This window comes from Atheta coriaria, unplaced genomic scaffold (genome assembly GCF_025399875.1).
Source record: "Atheta coriaria isolate IRGN ID8LTWV9N9 unplaced genomic scaffold, Caltech_Dcor_3.1 hic_scaffold_2_pilon, whole genome shotgun sequence".
NCBI classification, from domain to species: domain Eukaryota; kingdom Metazoa; phylum Arthropoda; class Insecta; order Coleoptera; family Staphylinidae; genus Dalotia; species Dalotia coriaria.
This window is the reverse complement of record NW_027045444.1, coordinates 110816-128151: the sequence shown is the minus strand read 5'-3', so window position 1 is coordinate 128151 and position 17336 is coordinate 110816. Positions and strand designations below refer to the sequence as shown.

Genomic DNA, 17336 nt, shown 5'->3' with positions numbered 1-17336 from the left:
AAAAGGTGAGATATAGAACAACATTTGAGCCGCTTATTTTGAAAGTGACCTAACTCCGTTTTTCAATTTTTTGCCGGTTACCATGGTTACATGTACAACTTCATGTTATTTATCAGTGACGCACTTCAGATTGCTTATATTCAGAGAAAATACGGTACATTTTTTACACATAGGTTTTCCGAATTAATTGAATAACTGACCCGTGTGGTTTGAAAGTGGCCTAACTCCATTTATAGTTACATCAAGGTATTTACTATTGATAATGTCGGAAAGCTGCGATGAAGGTAATTTCAATTAATTAGTATTTACAAGTCCACCTCATTTTTGGGACAATTGCGTTAGTTAATTAACCTGTACGTTTAATTAATATAAAACTTAAAATTTAATATTAAATTATAGAAATTATTGCAAGCATGAGGAAGAACCGAAGAAGACCGCTCAGTTCAGATAGTGAAAAAGAAATAGTAATTAATAATTTAAAAAAAGCGAATAAGAAAAAGAGTTATAAAATAATATTCCTCGTCAGAGGATGAAGATTCAAATAACAATGGAGAAAAGATTGATGCACCATATATCCAAAAAGTGCGAAAGATAAAACGGAATTCAGGAAAAAGATATTGCAGTTAAACCGGAAGTATTGTTCATGAAAAAAATTTCGAACCAAAGATTGTGGTTGTCGGAATGCGTGCACAAAAAATTATAATGAAGAAGAAAGAAAGAATATTTTTGAGAAGTTTTGGGGTTTGGCAGATTTTAACAAACAAAATGTATTACTTCACGAAGCTGCCTGTGAAACGAAGACGTTTTTTTCTTCAATTTGAAACATCTTAAATTATGTTGAATGGACTTGGGCATCTTCAAATTTTATAATGAATCTGGCTGTTAATTTTGAAAGTGGCCCAACTCCATTCTTGATAAGGAAACTCACGTTATTTACTTAATAATTGCCACTACTTTAACAGGAACAGTAAATTTAACATCCTAAGATACGCTTAAGCAGTATGACTCCTTTGTATCTTATACGTATATTTTTAAATTCATTGAAACGCAAAACTTTCAATATCTCGATTTGAAGATAAATGGAGTTAGGCCACTTTCAAAATAAGCGGCTCATTTATACCTGAAACGAATAGAGTTTGATAAGTGAGCGTTGTGGCTCAGGTGGCATGTGCATATGCTAGCATGCTGGAAGTTCGTGGATCGAGTCTCAGTTGTAGACGGCAATTTTATTAAATAATAAGAAATTTACGAAATGTGGGTTGCATACCACAAAAATTCAAGATTCATATGTTAGAAATAACTTGAAAAGCAGATACGACGAAGCAACAGTAAGAATAAGTAGAAGAGAGAGAATAGGAGGAGAAGAAACAAGAAGAGAAGAGAGTACAGGAAGAAATGAGAATAGGGGTGACAGAATTTTTAAATTTTTTGGCACGTGTCGTTATAAGACAGTCTACGGTCGATCACCCACTGCTTCGATCCGACCATTGCTCCCGGCCCATCCTACAGCTACGATGTCTCTGCGCTTCATCCCCGGAATTATCAGGCATATCAACAATGCCTATGGTGGGGGATCATCCCCAGAGAGAGGGAACTCCTTATAAGGACATCCTTTTAAGAACTTGTAAAAGAATTTCTAATTTTTAAGTCGCCTCAAGGGAGGGGACACTTCAAAATATTCTTACAAGTTCTTACCTGTACCTGAAATGAAAGATGGAGTACACAAATCATACAGGCTACCTTAACAATTTTTATAGTGGGGATCATCCCCCGAGTGGGAGAACTCCTTATAAGGACTTGTAGATATATTTCCAAGGGTCGTCTCTTTCAGAACCGACGACAACACTAACTAAGAAATACTCTCCTGTTCTGACCTATACCTGAAATGATAGAAAGGGGAGGTGCACAAACCACATAAGATATTACCATTGCCTTTTACATTTCTTTATTAACAAATTAAATACAATACAACTTCAGAACTTGCAAGTTCAATATTAGAGAACAATGATGTCATTTTAAAACATGTTTATGACCTGCATAGCCGCGCTATGCTAACTGCTGCGAAATTACAAAAGATAACACTGGAAAATAGCAAATTAGGCCCTGTTTTCGCGTGACATAAGTGGAAAATTATATACAGGGTGTATCAAAAGAAAATCTTCAATTAAAAAAGAAAATCACCCAAAACAATATAGATAGCTCATTTTTCACTGGGCATTAAAGAAAATTTATATACAGGGTGATGTTTCTTCCTGGATATCTAAAAGTGATAGGTGCGGGGAGAGAAACATAATAAATAATACATTTACAAATAATTTTAATTTTATATGACATCTTTTAAAGCAATACTAACACAAGACGGAAAATTTAATTCCGCATCTCTAGACGCCATGCTGAAGTTACTACGCCGCCTAGATCGCGTGCAAACCCGAAAAGACACAAACATTTCACAAAAAATAGTTGAAAAATTACCCTTATATGCAAATTTTTGCCGGTTGCAGGTCGAATTCCTGCAACAATTAAATACCTCCCGACGGAGAATTTAATAACGCATCTTTAGATGCCACGATGAAGTTAGTCCGCCGCCTAGATCTCGTGCAAACCCGAAAAAACACAAACATTTAACAAAAAGGGGTGAAAAATTACTCTTATATGCAAATTTTCGCTGGTTGTAGGTCGAATTCCGGCAACAATTAAATACCACTCGACGGAAAATTTAATTCCGCATCTCTAGACGCCCCGCTGAAGTTACTACGCCGCCTAGATCGCGTGCAAACCCGAAAAAACACAAACATTTCACAAAAAAGGGTTAAAAAATTACTTTTATATGCACATTTTCGCGGGTTTCAGGTCGAATTCCTGCAACAATTAAATACCATCCGACGGAGAATTTAATTACGCATCTTTAGATGCCACGATGAAGTTAGTCCGCCGCCTAGATCTCGTGCAAACCCGAAAAAACACAAACATTTAACAAAAAAGGGTTAAAAAATTACTCTTATATGCAAATTTTCGCTGGTTGTAGGTCGAATTCCGGCAACAATTAAATACCACTCGACGGAAAATTTAATTCCGCATCTCTAGATGCCACGCTGAAATTCCTACGCCGCCTAGATCGCGTGCAAACTCGAAAAAACACAAACATTTCACAAAAAAGGGTTGAAAAATTACTCTTATAAGCAAATTTTCGCTGGTTGTAGGTCGAATTCCGGCAACAGTTAAATACCACTCGACGGAAAATTTAATTCCGCATCTCTAGATGCCACGCTGAAATTCCTACGCCGCCTAGATCGCGTGCAAACCCGCAAAAACACAAACATTTCACAAAAAATAGTTGAAAAATTACCCTTATATGCAAATTTTTGCCGGTTGCAGGTCGAATTCCTGCAACAATTAAATACCACCCAACGGAGAATTTAATTCCGCATATCTAGACGCCCCGCGGGAGTTGCTACGCCGCCTAGATCGCATGCAAACCCGATAAAACACAAATATTTCACGAAAATAGGGTTGAAAAATTACTCTTATATGCAAATTTTCGCTGGTTGTAGGTCGAATTCCGGCAACAATTAAATACCACTCGACGGAAAATTTAATTCCGCATCTCTAGACGCCACGCTGAAGTTACTACGCCGCCTAGATTGCATGCAAACCCGAAAAAACACAAACATTTCACAAAAAAGGGTTGAAAAATTACTCTTATATGCACATTTTCGCGGGTTGCAGGTAGAATTCCTGCAACAATTAAATACCACCCGACGGAGAAATTAATTCCGCATATCTAGACGCTACGTTGAAGTTACTACGCCGCATAGATCGCGTGCAAACCCAAAAACAAATATTTCACGAAAAATGGTTGAATAATTACTCTTATATGCAAATTTTCGCGGGTTGCAAATCGAATTCCTGCAACAATTAAATACCACCCGACGGAAAATTTAATTCCGCATCTCTAGACGCCACGGTGAAGTTGCTACGCCGCCTAGATCGCGTGCAAACCCAAAAAAAACACGAACATTTTACGAAAAGAGGGTTGAAAAATTATTCTTACATGCAAATTTTCGCGGGTTGCAAGTCGAATTAATTCTACAATTAAATACCACCCGACAGAGAATTTAATTCCGCATATCTAGACGCTACGGTGAAGTTGCTACCTCGCATAGATCGCGTGTAAACCCGAAAAAACAAAATAGTTCACGAAAAAAAGTTGAAAAATTACTCTTATATGCAAATTTTCGGGGGTTGTAGGTCAAATTCCTACAACCATTAAATACCACCCGACGGACAATTTAATTCCGCATCTCTAGTAGCTACGGTGAAATTACTACGCCGCATAGATCGCGTGCAAATCCGAAAAAAACAAATAATTCACAAGAAAAGGGTTGAAAAATTACTCTTATATGCCAATTTTCGGGGGTTGCAGGTCAAATTCCTATAATAATTAAATACCATCAGACGGAAAATTTAATTCCGCATCTCTAGACGCTACGGTGAAATTACTACGCCGCATAGATCGCGTGCAAACCCGATAAATCACAAATATTTCACGAAAAGAGTTGAAGAAATAACTCTTATATGCAAATTTTCACTTGAGTAACTGGTCGATATCCTGCAAAATTAATGACCAACCGACGGAGAATTTAATTCCGCATATCTAAACGCTCCGCTGGAGATTTACTTTCACGCCCCCTAGATCGCGTACAAACCCGAAAAGACACAAACATTTTCACAAAAAGGGGTTAAAATTACTCTTAGGGATGTCCATTAATCACGTGAGGGCATGGAAGAGGGGGAGGGGTTTGGTAAAAATCACGAAAAATCACCAGGGGAGGGAGTGGAGTAGATATCACGTGTATTTATTTTCAAATCAAACGCACGATTTCTAAAGAGAGAAAGCGGCGTGTAGTGAAGCCCATAACTTGCCGTTACCGGGACAAGGAACGGAAACCTCGCAAACCGACTACCCGACTTGTCATGCGGTCGCCAATAGTAGCCCGCCAGTTATTTCCCAACATCTTTACTTAAGTACTTTTATTGCTCTTTTACTTCAAATTCTACTACTTTAGCATTTACTTTAATTTTATGTCCGTAGTGCAAGCTTCCTTCTCACCATCACTGTGCCTTCTAAATTCTTCAACATCTGCATTTGCATGCCATGGCCCAAAATTCTCTATTATTCTTTGTAAAAATGGTAATTAATTGCTTAGCGCAATTTTATTATTCTTTGTTGGGATTAAAATACACGTGATGATGGGTGTGGGGTTGGGGTAATCTTAAACCTCGACATCACCAAAAGGGGAGGGTCAAAAATGAAAAAGATCACGTGATTAATGGACAGCCCTTATATGCATTTTTGCGGGTTGTAAATTCGAATTATGCAACAATTAAATGCACCACCGACGGAGAAATTAATTCGCATATCTGGGCTACGGTGAAGTTACTACGTCGCCTAGATCGCTTACAAACCCGAAAAAAACAAATATTTCACGAAAGAGGTTGAAAAATTATTCTTATATGCTAATTTTCGTAGGTTGCAAGTCGAATTAATTCTACAATTAAATACCACCCGACAGAGAATTTATTCCGCATGTCCTAGACGCCACGGTGAAGTTGCTACGTCGCTTAGATCGCGTGCAAACCGAAAAAAACCAAAATTTCGAAAATTGTTGGATAATTACTCTTATATGCAAATTTTAAGTGAGTTTAGTCGAATTAATTCTACAATTAAATACCACCCGACAGAATTTAATTCCCGCATGTCTAGACGCCGGTGAAGTTACGTCGCTTAGATCGCGTTGCAAACGAAAACAAATATTTCGAAAATTGTTGAATAATTACTCTTATATGCAAATTTTCGCGGGTTGCAAAATCAATTCCTGCAACAATCAAATACCACCCGACGGAGGAATTTAATTCCGCGTATCTGGAGCGCCCGCGAAGGTTGCTACGCCGCCTAGATCGCGTGCAAACCCGAAAAACACATTTCACAAAAAGGGTTGAAAAAATTGCTCTTATATACAAATTTTCAAAGCATTTGTAGGTCGAATTCCTGCAACAATTAAATATCACTCAACGGAAAATTTAATTCGCATCTCTGAACGCCACGCTGAAATTACTACGCCGCCTAGATTGCGGGACTAGCAGAAAAAACTCAAAAATATCACATAATAAGGTTGAAAAATTATTTCTTATATGCAAATTTTTGCCTATTGCGATTTAAATTCCTGCAACAATTAAATACCACGCAACCGGGAAATTTAATTCGCTTTCTGAAACCACGATGAAATTACTACGCCGCTAGATCATGAAACCCGAAAAGAACACAAACATTTCACAAAAAGGGTTGAAATTACTCTTATATGCACATTTTCGCGGGTTGCAGGACGAATTCCTGCAACAATTAAACCACCACCGACGGAGAAATTAATTCCCGCATCTCGAAAAAACAAATGGCTGCGAAAAATGGTTGAATAATTGCTCTTATATGCAAATTTTCGCGGTTGCAAATCGAATTCCTGCCAACGTAAAATATACACCGACGGAGGAATTTCTTTCCGCATGTCTGAATTTTGCGCACTGGTCGCGTGCAAACCCGATAAAACACAAATATTTCACGAAAGAGGGTTGAAAAATTATTCTGCGGTACTAAGTGGGTTTGGTGAATTAATTCTAATAAATCTCAAAGGAATTAAAGTAATATTTTTCTTGTTTGTTCTTTATAATTGTATTAAAATAAATAATGGATTTATGTCTAACTGATTCAAAATATATGTCGTGATAAACTAATTTGTATAATACTAAGGAAAAATATTAAAGAATACACTTATTAATACATGTATATGAATTACGAAAAAACTTTCCTTATGCAATATCGGAATAAACTGACATTATACCAACAAGTATGAGTCTTTTACAAAGACTCATCTGTAACGACCAACAACGATGTAAAATGAAACAATGTGAAAACCTAATTTTATGCAACCAAATCACTCTCAAAGAAAGAAGATGTTGTTGAAATTAGTTCGTGCATAGCTATTAAAAATACAAATCTTAAAAGTTGCATGCAAAGGATTTTTAAAGGAAATTCTATTCAATAGTTCAAGTTAAATTATTCTTTTGTGGTTAATGAGTACGCCACCTAGCAGTTATATTTAAATTTATATTTACATTTGTTAATCGATGCATTTGATACGAATTTCATATATAATAAGGTAAATTGTGACATTTCGAATATTTGTTCAATAATTTGTATAATCGCACGATAAAAGTAGATGGTTAATAGTCTCAAGTTTGAGAAATTAATTCAACGCCAGAAGAAGACACAAACAAAATTGCATTCAACATTTTTGTAGATTTATACAGAAAACATTGATCACAATTTATTCTATGAATTTCAATAAAAATATTATAGCATTAAGATATTTTAAGGACAAGCAGATATTTCTGAGAAAACAGAACATTTGATTTTTTAAGTTTTAAAAACGTTCTCAATAAAATTTATGTTTTGTTTGTAAATTATAGTTTGGTAAAATGAAACCTAACAAGTGTTCTCTATAGATTTGCATGATACTTGTTTAAATCGCCATGAGGATTTAGCGATGTCTTTTAAAGGTCAAACCACATAAAGAAATTGACTGAGCATAGAGTAGAAATAAATAATAACAAATAAAGATGCGAGTGAACAAATAAACTTAAGTGAGTTGGAGGTAAACAGACATTGTGGCATTTTGGTTCGTTTTTCAAGCAAACGCAACGCGTGGTATCGGACGCCGCAAATTCCACTGCGATTACCGCATATTAATTAAACAATTAATAAAACCAGTCGTCGGCGCGAATTACGTATGCACGCGCGCACGAAAAGCGATGCCGAGTGGCATGCGGTTTCCTTGGGCGGAAAATTTATTTCGATCTTTCGATCTAAAGGTCTCTGGCGTCGGGGCCGTGAAGACCGCGCGCACGCAAATTACACATTGTCCGCTCGCCATAATTACCATCTCTGGCCATATGGTTACAACATACGAATTGATAACCTAACAAATTTAAAATAATGTGAATTGAATTACAAGTGTTAAATGTTGGTTTGTTTCTTGTTTGTTTTTGTTTAGAGGGGTGTGAAAATGCCGCTCGTCCTAATCGGGATTATAGCGGCGGCGGCGCTCGGCCTCTGTGCCGGCGACGTGTCGCACCTGGCACAAACTCAACACGGAGGCGGTTTTAATGAAGCAGCGCGAGCCATTAACACGCTTGCAGCTGTTGAACAGCCCAACGAACCATTTTGGTGGATGGATCGAGACAGTCCATTAGGTCGTGCCACAGCGGACTACCATCACGGTGCCGCCTCCGCCAAGTCACACTCGCTTGCTGCCAATCCGTTCCTCAACGGACAAGTGCACGTCTCCGACGTACCATCGTCACATGGACCACAGAAACTGGACCTCTCCAATAATCCCTTCTTTAACGGTGGTATATCTGGTGGCTTGCATGCTGGTAAGTAATCCGTGAATACAGTTATTATTTGAGTCAAATTATCTGCGCTGATTGCAATAGGCAACGGCGACCTGATACATGACGACGGCGGCGGCTTTCTTGGGGTGCAGCCGACGCGCGTTCTCCAAAGCACTAATACGCATGTGTCTTCAGGGGCCGACAAAACTGAGTGCCGCGGTGATGGCTACATTTGCGTGAGGCGCTCTGAGTGCCGCGACGGCGTCATCAACAACGACGGTTTTGGGCTGATCCAGGTGCGCAGTCAGGTGAGTAGTCGGCGACATTTGACCCGAAGGTCACGTGAGCTTACGTGAACCTCGACCTTTTTGCGTCTTCGCACTCGCCTCATCCTCGGCCGGCACGAACGTCCTTGTGGGCTTGCGTCTATACTTTCGGTAATTTACGATGTGCGTGGCGGGCGCGTCTATAAATAAATTCGAGAGCGTCGTTGCGCAACCGCTGAGCGCGAGTGCGACTTTTTTAAATTTAAGATCCTTCAAATCCGATCCGGCCTGCCAAAAAACATCACAGCCGGTCCAAAACTACTTTCACTCGATGCGGCCAGCAGCGCTTCTAATAAAATCGTCTCTTGCGTGAAATATTAATTTTTGAAAGTTGTCCGCCATCTTTGCCAACGCAGTTCAGAAGGGACAATGTTGTTCTTTGTTTCAGCTGATTTAAACAGCAGACGCACTATTAGTTTTTAATTGTTTTACTATCTTTAAGTGACACCAACATGTTTGATTAATTTGCATAGTGTCAATGCGACTTGAGTTGCATGAGATGCACGCGCGTATATGATTAATAAATATTTATTAGTTTATTGTTCGCTTGCGAGTGAGATCATCATTAGGTACACACTATTCAAGATTAGTATACTACATATGCGCTTGCGTAACTTCTCCTGTTGTGTGTTTGCGCAACGAGTATAAAGTAATGGCGTCCAGCGTCCTTGACATTGTTGTATGCTTTCACTGGGTTTGTTCTGAAGTTACGCTGGTGTTTTCAGGTGTCCTTGTGCAACGCCAAGACCGAGGTGTGTTGCAGGTACAAGGATCACGAATTCGTCACCGGTGGCAAGTCCTCTGTGCACAAAGCGCCAGTACTAGACGTTACAAATTTGGGCGAGACAGGCGCCGACCTCAACCGACTCGGGGGCAGTAGCGGTAGCAGTACTTCGAAGCCTACGAGAGACGCGCCTTTTGTCGGAAGTACAATTGACTACAGCAATACCCACTTTGGTGATGACGTCAGATTTGCATCCACCATTAGAGGACCTGCATACCTTCCACCTGTGGATGCCACCAAGCCTCCAGTTACGCAACCACCAGTGATTGAACCACCCAGTTGCCGACCTAATGAATACCTCGCTGGAGGAAGATGTGTCCCAAGGCCCACACCACCACCTCCAATAACTTGTGCATACGGTGAACAATTAATTAATGGACGGTGTGTACCAAGACCAACCCCTCCCCCACCACCAAGATGTCTTCCTAATGAATACCTGGCAAATGGACAATGTGTGGCTAGGCCAACACCACCACCACCACCAAGGTGTAACTTCAACGAACAACTGGTCAATGGAAGGTGCGTTCCAAAACCAACTCCTCCGCCACCTGTTACACAACCTACATACTTGCCTCCGTCACCAACCTGCGGTCCAAATGAGTTCTTCCAAAATGGACGTTGTGTTTCACGGCCTACACAACCACCACCACCAATTACTTGCCCTCCAGGTCAACAACTCATTGGGGGTAGATGTCAATGTGCTGGAAACACCATCTTGCAAAACGGACGCTGTGTATCACCTCCTCCGCCACCCCCAAGTTGTGCATACAACGAGCAACTTATTAATGGACGTTGTGTGCCCAAAGCAACACCCCCACCACCGCCACCAAGTTGTGCATACAATGAGCAATTAATTAATGGACGTTGTGTACCAAGACCTACACCTCCCCCACCGCCACCAAGTTGTGCGTACAACGAACAGCTTGTAAATGGACGTTGTGTACCCCGACCGACTCCTCCACCACCACCCCCAAGCTGTGGCTACAATGAGCAATTAATTAATGGACGTTGTGTACCGAAACCAACACCACCACCGCCCCCAAGTTGTGGATTCAATGAGCAACTTGTTAATGGACGTTGTGTACCAAGACCTACACCTCCCCCACCACCACCAAGTTGTGCGTACAACGAACAGCTTATAAATGGACGTTGTGTACCCCGACCGACTCCTCCACCACCACCCCCAAGCTGTGGCTACAATGAGCAATTAATTAATGGACGCTGTGTACCAAAACCAACACCGCCACCACAGCCAAGCTGTGCTTACAATGAACAACTTATTAATGGACGTTGCGTGCCACGTGCGACACCACCACCGCCTACTACTAGTAAACCTACTTATCTTCCTCCTGCTACCAGTTGTGGGCCAAATCAGTATGAGCAAAATGGACAGTGCTTTACTCGGCCTACGGCTCCACCTCCGCCGCCACCACCAAGGTGTAATTATAACGAAGAGCTGGTGAATGGTAGATGCATTCCTAAACCAACACCACGCCCACCACCACCACCCCCACCAAGTTGTGGATACAATGAGCAATTGGTGAATGGAAGATGTGTACCTAAACCACCACCACCACCACCACCCCCAAGTTGTAGTTACAACGAACAATTGGTCAACGGTAGATGTGTGCCGAAACCTACCCCACCACCACCTACTCCGCGTTGCCAAGGAGGTCAACAGCTTGTCGGCGGCGTGTGCCAATGCGTTGGTAACACTGTGTATCAGAATGGCCGCTGTATTACGCCAACTGAAGAAACACGCAACCCTTGCACTGGTAGCCAGTTCCTTCAGAACGGACAGTGCGTCTCATGCCGACCTAACGAGTTTCTACAGAACGGCCGTTGCGTGCCGCGTGCCACACCACCTCCACCCACTACGCCTAGCGCCTATTTACCACCTGTGACGTGTGGATATGATCAGATACTGCAGGGAGGAAGGTGTGTGCAGCGTCCAACGACAGCCCCGCCGCTCATCTGTACAGGTAACACTCAACTTCAGAACGGACGCTGTGTTCCGCGGGTAACACCACCAACACCACCACCAGCACCCATTTGCACTGGCAACACGTACTTACAAAACGGTCGCTGCGTACCAAAGCCGACCGCACCACCGCCACAGATCATTTGCACCGCTAACACCGTCTTGCAAAACGGCCGCTGCGTGCCACGCGCTACACCACCACCACCACCAATCACTTGTTCAGCTAACCAAATACTGCAAAACGGACGTTGCGTCCCTAAACCCACACCATCACCACCACAAATCACTTGCACTATTAACGAAATTTTCCAAAACGGACGATGTGTGCCTAAACCCACACCACCACCCCTCTCTTGTTCTAATACCGAAATTCTGCAAAATGGCAGATGTGTTCCACGCCCTACACCACCACCTACCCCACGTTGTAACTACAACGAGCAGTTAGTCAATGGTCGTTGTGTGCCCAAACCAACACCTCCTCCTTCGATCACTTGTTCGGGTAACCAAATTCTTGAAAATGGTAGGTGTGTTTCAAGACCCACACCACCACCGCCACCACCACGGTGTAATTTTAATGAAGAGTTAGTTAATGGCCGTTGCATACCAAAACAAACCCCACCTCCTCCAATCACATGTTCTGGTAATCAAATTCTTCAAAATGGCAGATGTGTTCCCCGCCCGACACCACCTCCTCCCCCACCACCAAGGTGTAACTTTAATGAACAACTCATAAACGGTCGTTGTGTTCCTAAGTCAACGCCTGCCCCACCACCTCCATCGTGTAACTTTAATGAGCAGTTGGTTAACGGACGTTGTGTACCAAAACCAACGCCGCCACCCCCAATTACTTGCTCCGGTAATCAAATTCTTCAAAACGGTAGATGTGTTTCCCGGCCTACACCACCACCTCCCCCGCCTCCTAAATGTAACTTCAACGAACAACTCATTAACGGCCGCTGTGTACCTAAACCTACTCCACCACCTCCAATCACATGTACAGGCAATCAAATTCTTCAAAACGGAAGATGCGTGGCCAGACCCACCGCGCCACCTCAGATATCTTGCTCAATTAACGAGATCTTCCAAAACGGAAGATGTATACCAAAGCCAACACCACCGCCAGCCCCTAGATGCAATTTTAACGAACAACTTGTGAACGGTCGTTGTGTTCCCAAACCTACCCCACCACCCCAAATCACATGTAGTAGTAATCAAATCCTGCAGAACGGCAGATGTGTGCCTAAACCTACACCTCCACCTCCACCACCACGTTGCAATTTCAACGAACAATTGGTGAATGGAAGATGCATTCCCAAACCTACTCCACCACCTCAAATAACCTGCTCAAGCAATGAGCTTCTACAAAACGGTAGATGTGTTCCTAGACCTACTCAACCACCAAGATGCAATTTCAATGAACAGTTGATTAATGGCCGATGTGTTCCCAAGCCAACTCCCGCACCAACTCCTAGTTGCAATTTCAATGAGCAACTTCAAAATGGAAGATGTGTCCCCAAACCAACTCTTCCTCCCCCAGTCACTTGTAGCAGCAATCAAATCCTTCAGAATGGCAGATGCGTTCTCAGACCAACTCCCCCAACAGTACGACCAACTCCGCCTACGTGCGTAGGCAACTCTTACCTAGTTAATGGCCAGTGTATCGAGCGGCCCACTCAACCACCACAAATCACTTGCACTGGCAACACTTATCTAGTGAACGGTCGTTGTGTGCCTAAAACAACGCCACCCCCAAAACCAGTTTGTACTGGCAATACTATTCTTCAAAATGGCGTGTGTGTACAACGTCCCACAGCACCTCCTCAAATTACTTGCACAGGCAACACTTACTACCAAAATGGACGTTGTGTACCTCGCGCCACTTCCCCCCCTCAAACCGGCACAACAGGCTACACATACCCACAACCAGACCCACCATTTACTGTCCCAACGACTAGAGCACCACCAGCTCCTGTCACATGTCGCCCGGGCACGCAACTTGTCCGTGGCCAATGTCAGCCGCGTTCCACACAAGCACCTTTCGTACCATCGTCGTCAGGCACCGTCAACAACCAGTACCACACTCGCCCGACTACCACTACCACAACCACTTCCAGACCTAAACCAATTATTTGTACAGGTAATACCTATCTCCAAAACGGTGTCTGTGTTCCACGCCCCACCACGCCGCCGGTGCGTCCCACAACCGCTCCGGGTTACGTTTACCCCAAACCAACGCCTACCTTCAGTCTCCCGACCATCGATGGTGCGGACACATCCGTAAACAACATCTACGTGCGAACCTCAACAACTACGGAAAAGGCAGACAATGTACCCTCTGGTGACAACAATAACCCTACTATTATCCGTCCACGTCCACCTTCTTCTGATCCAGTGCTGCCCGGATGTGCCGCCGCACTCAAGTGTGTTCAAGAGATTTACTGCACAGCTGAAGGATTTGTCTCGCCTGTGCCGGTAGTATTCACCAAGGAACAGGAATTCTCTCGTGTACCTTTAACGGTAATAAGCGCAAACCATTTTATTATTTTATAAGTGCTAATTAAATTATCCAACAGGATTGCGCTGATCAAGAAGCTGGAATTGTTGGCAAGTGCTGCCGCGACGCTGACTACAAGGACCCATGGCCCTCTGCGAATCTTGTCAATGGAATTGATAATGGGCAATATCGCGAAGATCCTAGTCTAGGCCAATACACAGCTGATGTGCGAAACAATCGCTTGACTCGCTCAAACGCTGTACAAGAACAGGCACAGGTTTTTCAACCTCAGCAACCACAATGTGGAACGAGACATTTTGACGCGCAGCCACGCGGACCTGGAGCTCTCGATGCAAACTTTGCTGAAATACCATGGCAAGCGATGATTCTTCGTGACTCCAACCGCAGTTTGCTTTGCGGAGGTGCCATTATTAGGAAAAATGCCGTCATCACATCAGCACACTGCGTTGAAGGGTAAGTGTGTTAATTTATTATTATTATTTATTAGTATTTACAAGCAATTTATATATTAATGGTTTACTATAGCTTGGAAGCCAGCGACGTGCTCATCAAAGGCGGCGAATGGAAACTTGGAATTGATGAGGAACCACTGCCTTTCCAGATTGTCAAGGTACGCCGAATTGTCGTGCACCCGCTCTACAATCGGGAGAGCCTTCAACACGACGTTGCTATCTTGCAACTGGAAGAAAAACTGCGTTTTACGAAAAATATTGGAAGTATTTGCTTGCCCGCACCTGGTCAGCAACCCACCGGGCGGTGTATCGTTACTGGTTGGGGCAAAAAAGTTCTTCAGAGTAAGCTATTATCTACTATTTAATCTAATGAAAACATAACCTATTATCACTTAAATACATTGTTACTGTTTTTTAGTTCACCTGAAGGACGCAATTATGCGCACAATCGACGTAGACCTCGTTAATCAAAACGAATGCAGCGCTAGTATGCAGACCAACTTCCCTGATTTAGTCAACCGCTTGGGTGCGGAAACTTATTGCGCCGCCTCCAAGGCCGATCAATGTAAAGTCGACCATGGTTCGGCTCTGGCGTGCACCGATGATGGCGAACACTATACACTACATGGTGTCTTCAGTTGGGATACCGGCTGCAAGGACGAGCGCCAGTTGGGCGCTTATGTGCAACCGGACCTCGAATGGATCGAGGCTGCGCTGACGCCTAAGGGACGTCGCTATTAAAGGCGACCGTGCGCCCAGTCTTAGCATGTACATAATTTTAGTCTACGCCCCAACAAAACGAGCAGCGCGCACAACTGCCATATCAACTTTCGCTCACACGTATGATCGACGACTTCTCATCAGTCCAGTGTCTTGCTGAGCTTTATCTAGCATTATCTACGTAACAATTATTATCAGAGCGCAAAGCGCACACCTTGTAAATTGTTTAAACAAATGTTATTAAAATTCTTGTATTATTAACGCGCGTCGGTGATGCGCTTGCGCAACGCCAGCCCGACACTTTGTTGTCAATTATTTTTTAATAAAAAATGTATACCAAAAATGTTGATTTGTTTAATGTACCGAGTTGGAGACATTTGAAATATGAAAACAATGTAAACACGATAATTGGGTGTGTACTTGAAAGAGATTTAAACCTTTAATAGTATATTAAGTATCATGTGAACAAAGCGGCACTTTAACTACGACTGCTTAACAACGTTTAGCCACGTGCTGCTTACGCAATTTTTTTACTGGCAATCTATTTCCACGCTCTTTCGATGATAACTAAACTAAAATGCTAACTACAATGATGTGGCCAGCACAAGTTGTAATAATGTTGAACGATTGGATTTAGTTTATTTTCATTGTTTTAAAGATTCTCTAGAATTTTGCCAGAGAAACTCGCTAAGCCCGCTTCGATTTATTATTATTGTGGATGAGATAATCAATTACTTGAAAACACCAAAAGGATACAATGTAGAAGACTGATTTACCAGCAAAAGTGGATAAGAAATCAATTATTTTGGGTTCTAAACGAGGAAATAGTGCCCCAAATTCCCTTGAAGATAATTTATAGCAATTATAAAAATAACATATTAATAATAAATAAAATACGGGCTACAAAGTACAATGAAAATAAAGTACTGTGCTGCCATGATACGAATATGTAAGACAAACCTTTCAAACAAAAAAGCGACATGTTTTACGCCTTGTGTTCTTTCAAATACGGAATAAAAATAGATTGGATTTCGAATAAACCTGCAAGCAAATATTCACCAGCGCACAAAAAAACAGAAAAATCACACTGAGCGCTTAAAAATTTATTTGCCTGTTGCAAAACAAATAAAATCAACGCCATAGAAGACAAGGCGGATCGAATAGCAAAAAAACACCTGGAAGTCAATAAGATATAAGAATACACAACAACTTAACTCTTGCGAGAAGAGTCCGTGGAAGCACAGAAATGTTTAAAACACGTTTTAAACTAAACTAAATTTGTATTATTAGAGAAGAAACATTTAACAAAAATGCTAAAACTGCATTATTTATGTATCTTGTATACATTTTTTCATACTGGCAGGAAAGCTATTTATAAAAGGAAATAATTTTTGAATCAAGGCACACATTTCCTCCCAGATTATTGTAAGAAACATACACAATGATGATATTTGCAAGCTAATGATTTATATCTACTTCTTGCCACTGTGTGTATATTGCCAGACTGTAACAACAACAAAAAAAACAAGAGAAATGCAAAGAAATACGAATACTTTGATTTTATTCGATAAAATCGAGTTGGCTCTAATGTATTGACGGCCGAATACAACGACCAAAACCAACAAACTGATCGAGAGTGTTGCATGTCTACTTTCACATGACCTTGGAACATCACACTCTATTGGTCGGAGGGTGACTATTTTGCGCCGTCAATTGTTTCCGTTGTCAACACAAACTACCTACTAATAAAACCAAAGACTTGCCTTGATGCAAGACAAACATAAACTTTTGTTTCATAATCAGGGTAGCCATGCTCATAGTTTACGTTTTGAGTTGTTTGTGGTGCTACCCGTTAGTTCATCACTCATCGTCGTGGAGGGCACAGTCTCCACTAACATTCTAATCGTTATATCTGGCAGTTGTAAAGTTATACCGAAATTAACAATCCTGCTGTCACCTAATCTTAAAACAAAATCATGAGATTTTGTTACGGTATTTCATCTTCACTGCTAAAATATATCTTCATTTATTATGGGTTCAGCTAGAACGTCTTCTTTTCCACATGAGTCGAAAGAAGTCGCTCGACAAATTTAATTGTCAGTTTAGTTTGATT

The 17336-nt window shown here is 41.8% G+C and overlaps 1 protein-coding gene and 1 long non-coding RNA gene across 3 annotated transcripts; both read left to right on the top strand.

Annotated features, from left to right (window-relative positions):
* The first annotated feature begins 18 nt into the window (after window positions 1-18).
* On the top strand, window positions 19-582 carry LOC135800523 (uncharacterized). The gene is made up of 2 exons (XR_010550175.1): window positions 19-284; window positions 400-582. It is a non-coding gene; the product is annotated as an uncharacterized lncRNA (long non-coding RNA).
* A 7336-nt stretch (window positions 583-7918) lies between these two features.
* scaf (inactive serine protease scarface) lies at window positions 7919-15566 on the top strand. Of its 2 annotated transcripts, none has more exons than XM_065310747.1 (7): window positions 7919-8487; window positions 8548-8753; window positions 9497-11537; window positions 13674-14053; window positions 14110-14504; window positions 14577-14845; window positions 14922-15566. In XM_065310747.1, the coding sequence occupies exons 1-7, from the start codon at window positions 8118-8120 to the stop codon at window positions 15242-15244; spliced, it is 3984 nt and encodes a 1327-aa protein (XP_065166819.1). In that variant the 5' UTR covers window positions 7919-8117; the 3' UTR covers window positions 15245-15566. The 2 variants fall into 2 exon arrangements, with proteins under 2 accessions (XP_065166819.1, XP_065166827.1); XM_065310755.1 differs by having other exon boundaries at window positions 7920-8487; window positions 8641-8753.
* Window positions 15567-17336: the final 1770 nt, after the last annotated feature.

Coding starts and splice junctions, on each gene's coding strand:
- scaf (XM_065310747.1), top strand. CDS start 8,118: ATGCCGCTCGTCCTAATCGGGATTATAGCGGCGGCGGCGCTCGGCCTC. Junction 11,538..13,673: donor CCCGCCGCTCATCTGTACAG/GTAACACTCAAC, acceptor TTATTTGTACAG/GTAATACCTATCTCCAAAAC. Junction 14,054..14,109: donor TCTCTCGTGTACCTTTAACG/GTAATAAGCGCA, acceptor ATTATCCAACAG/GATTGCGCTGATCAAGAAGC.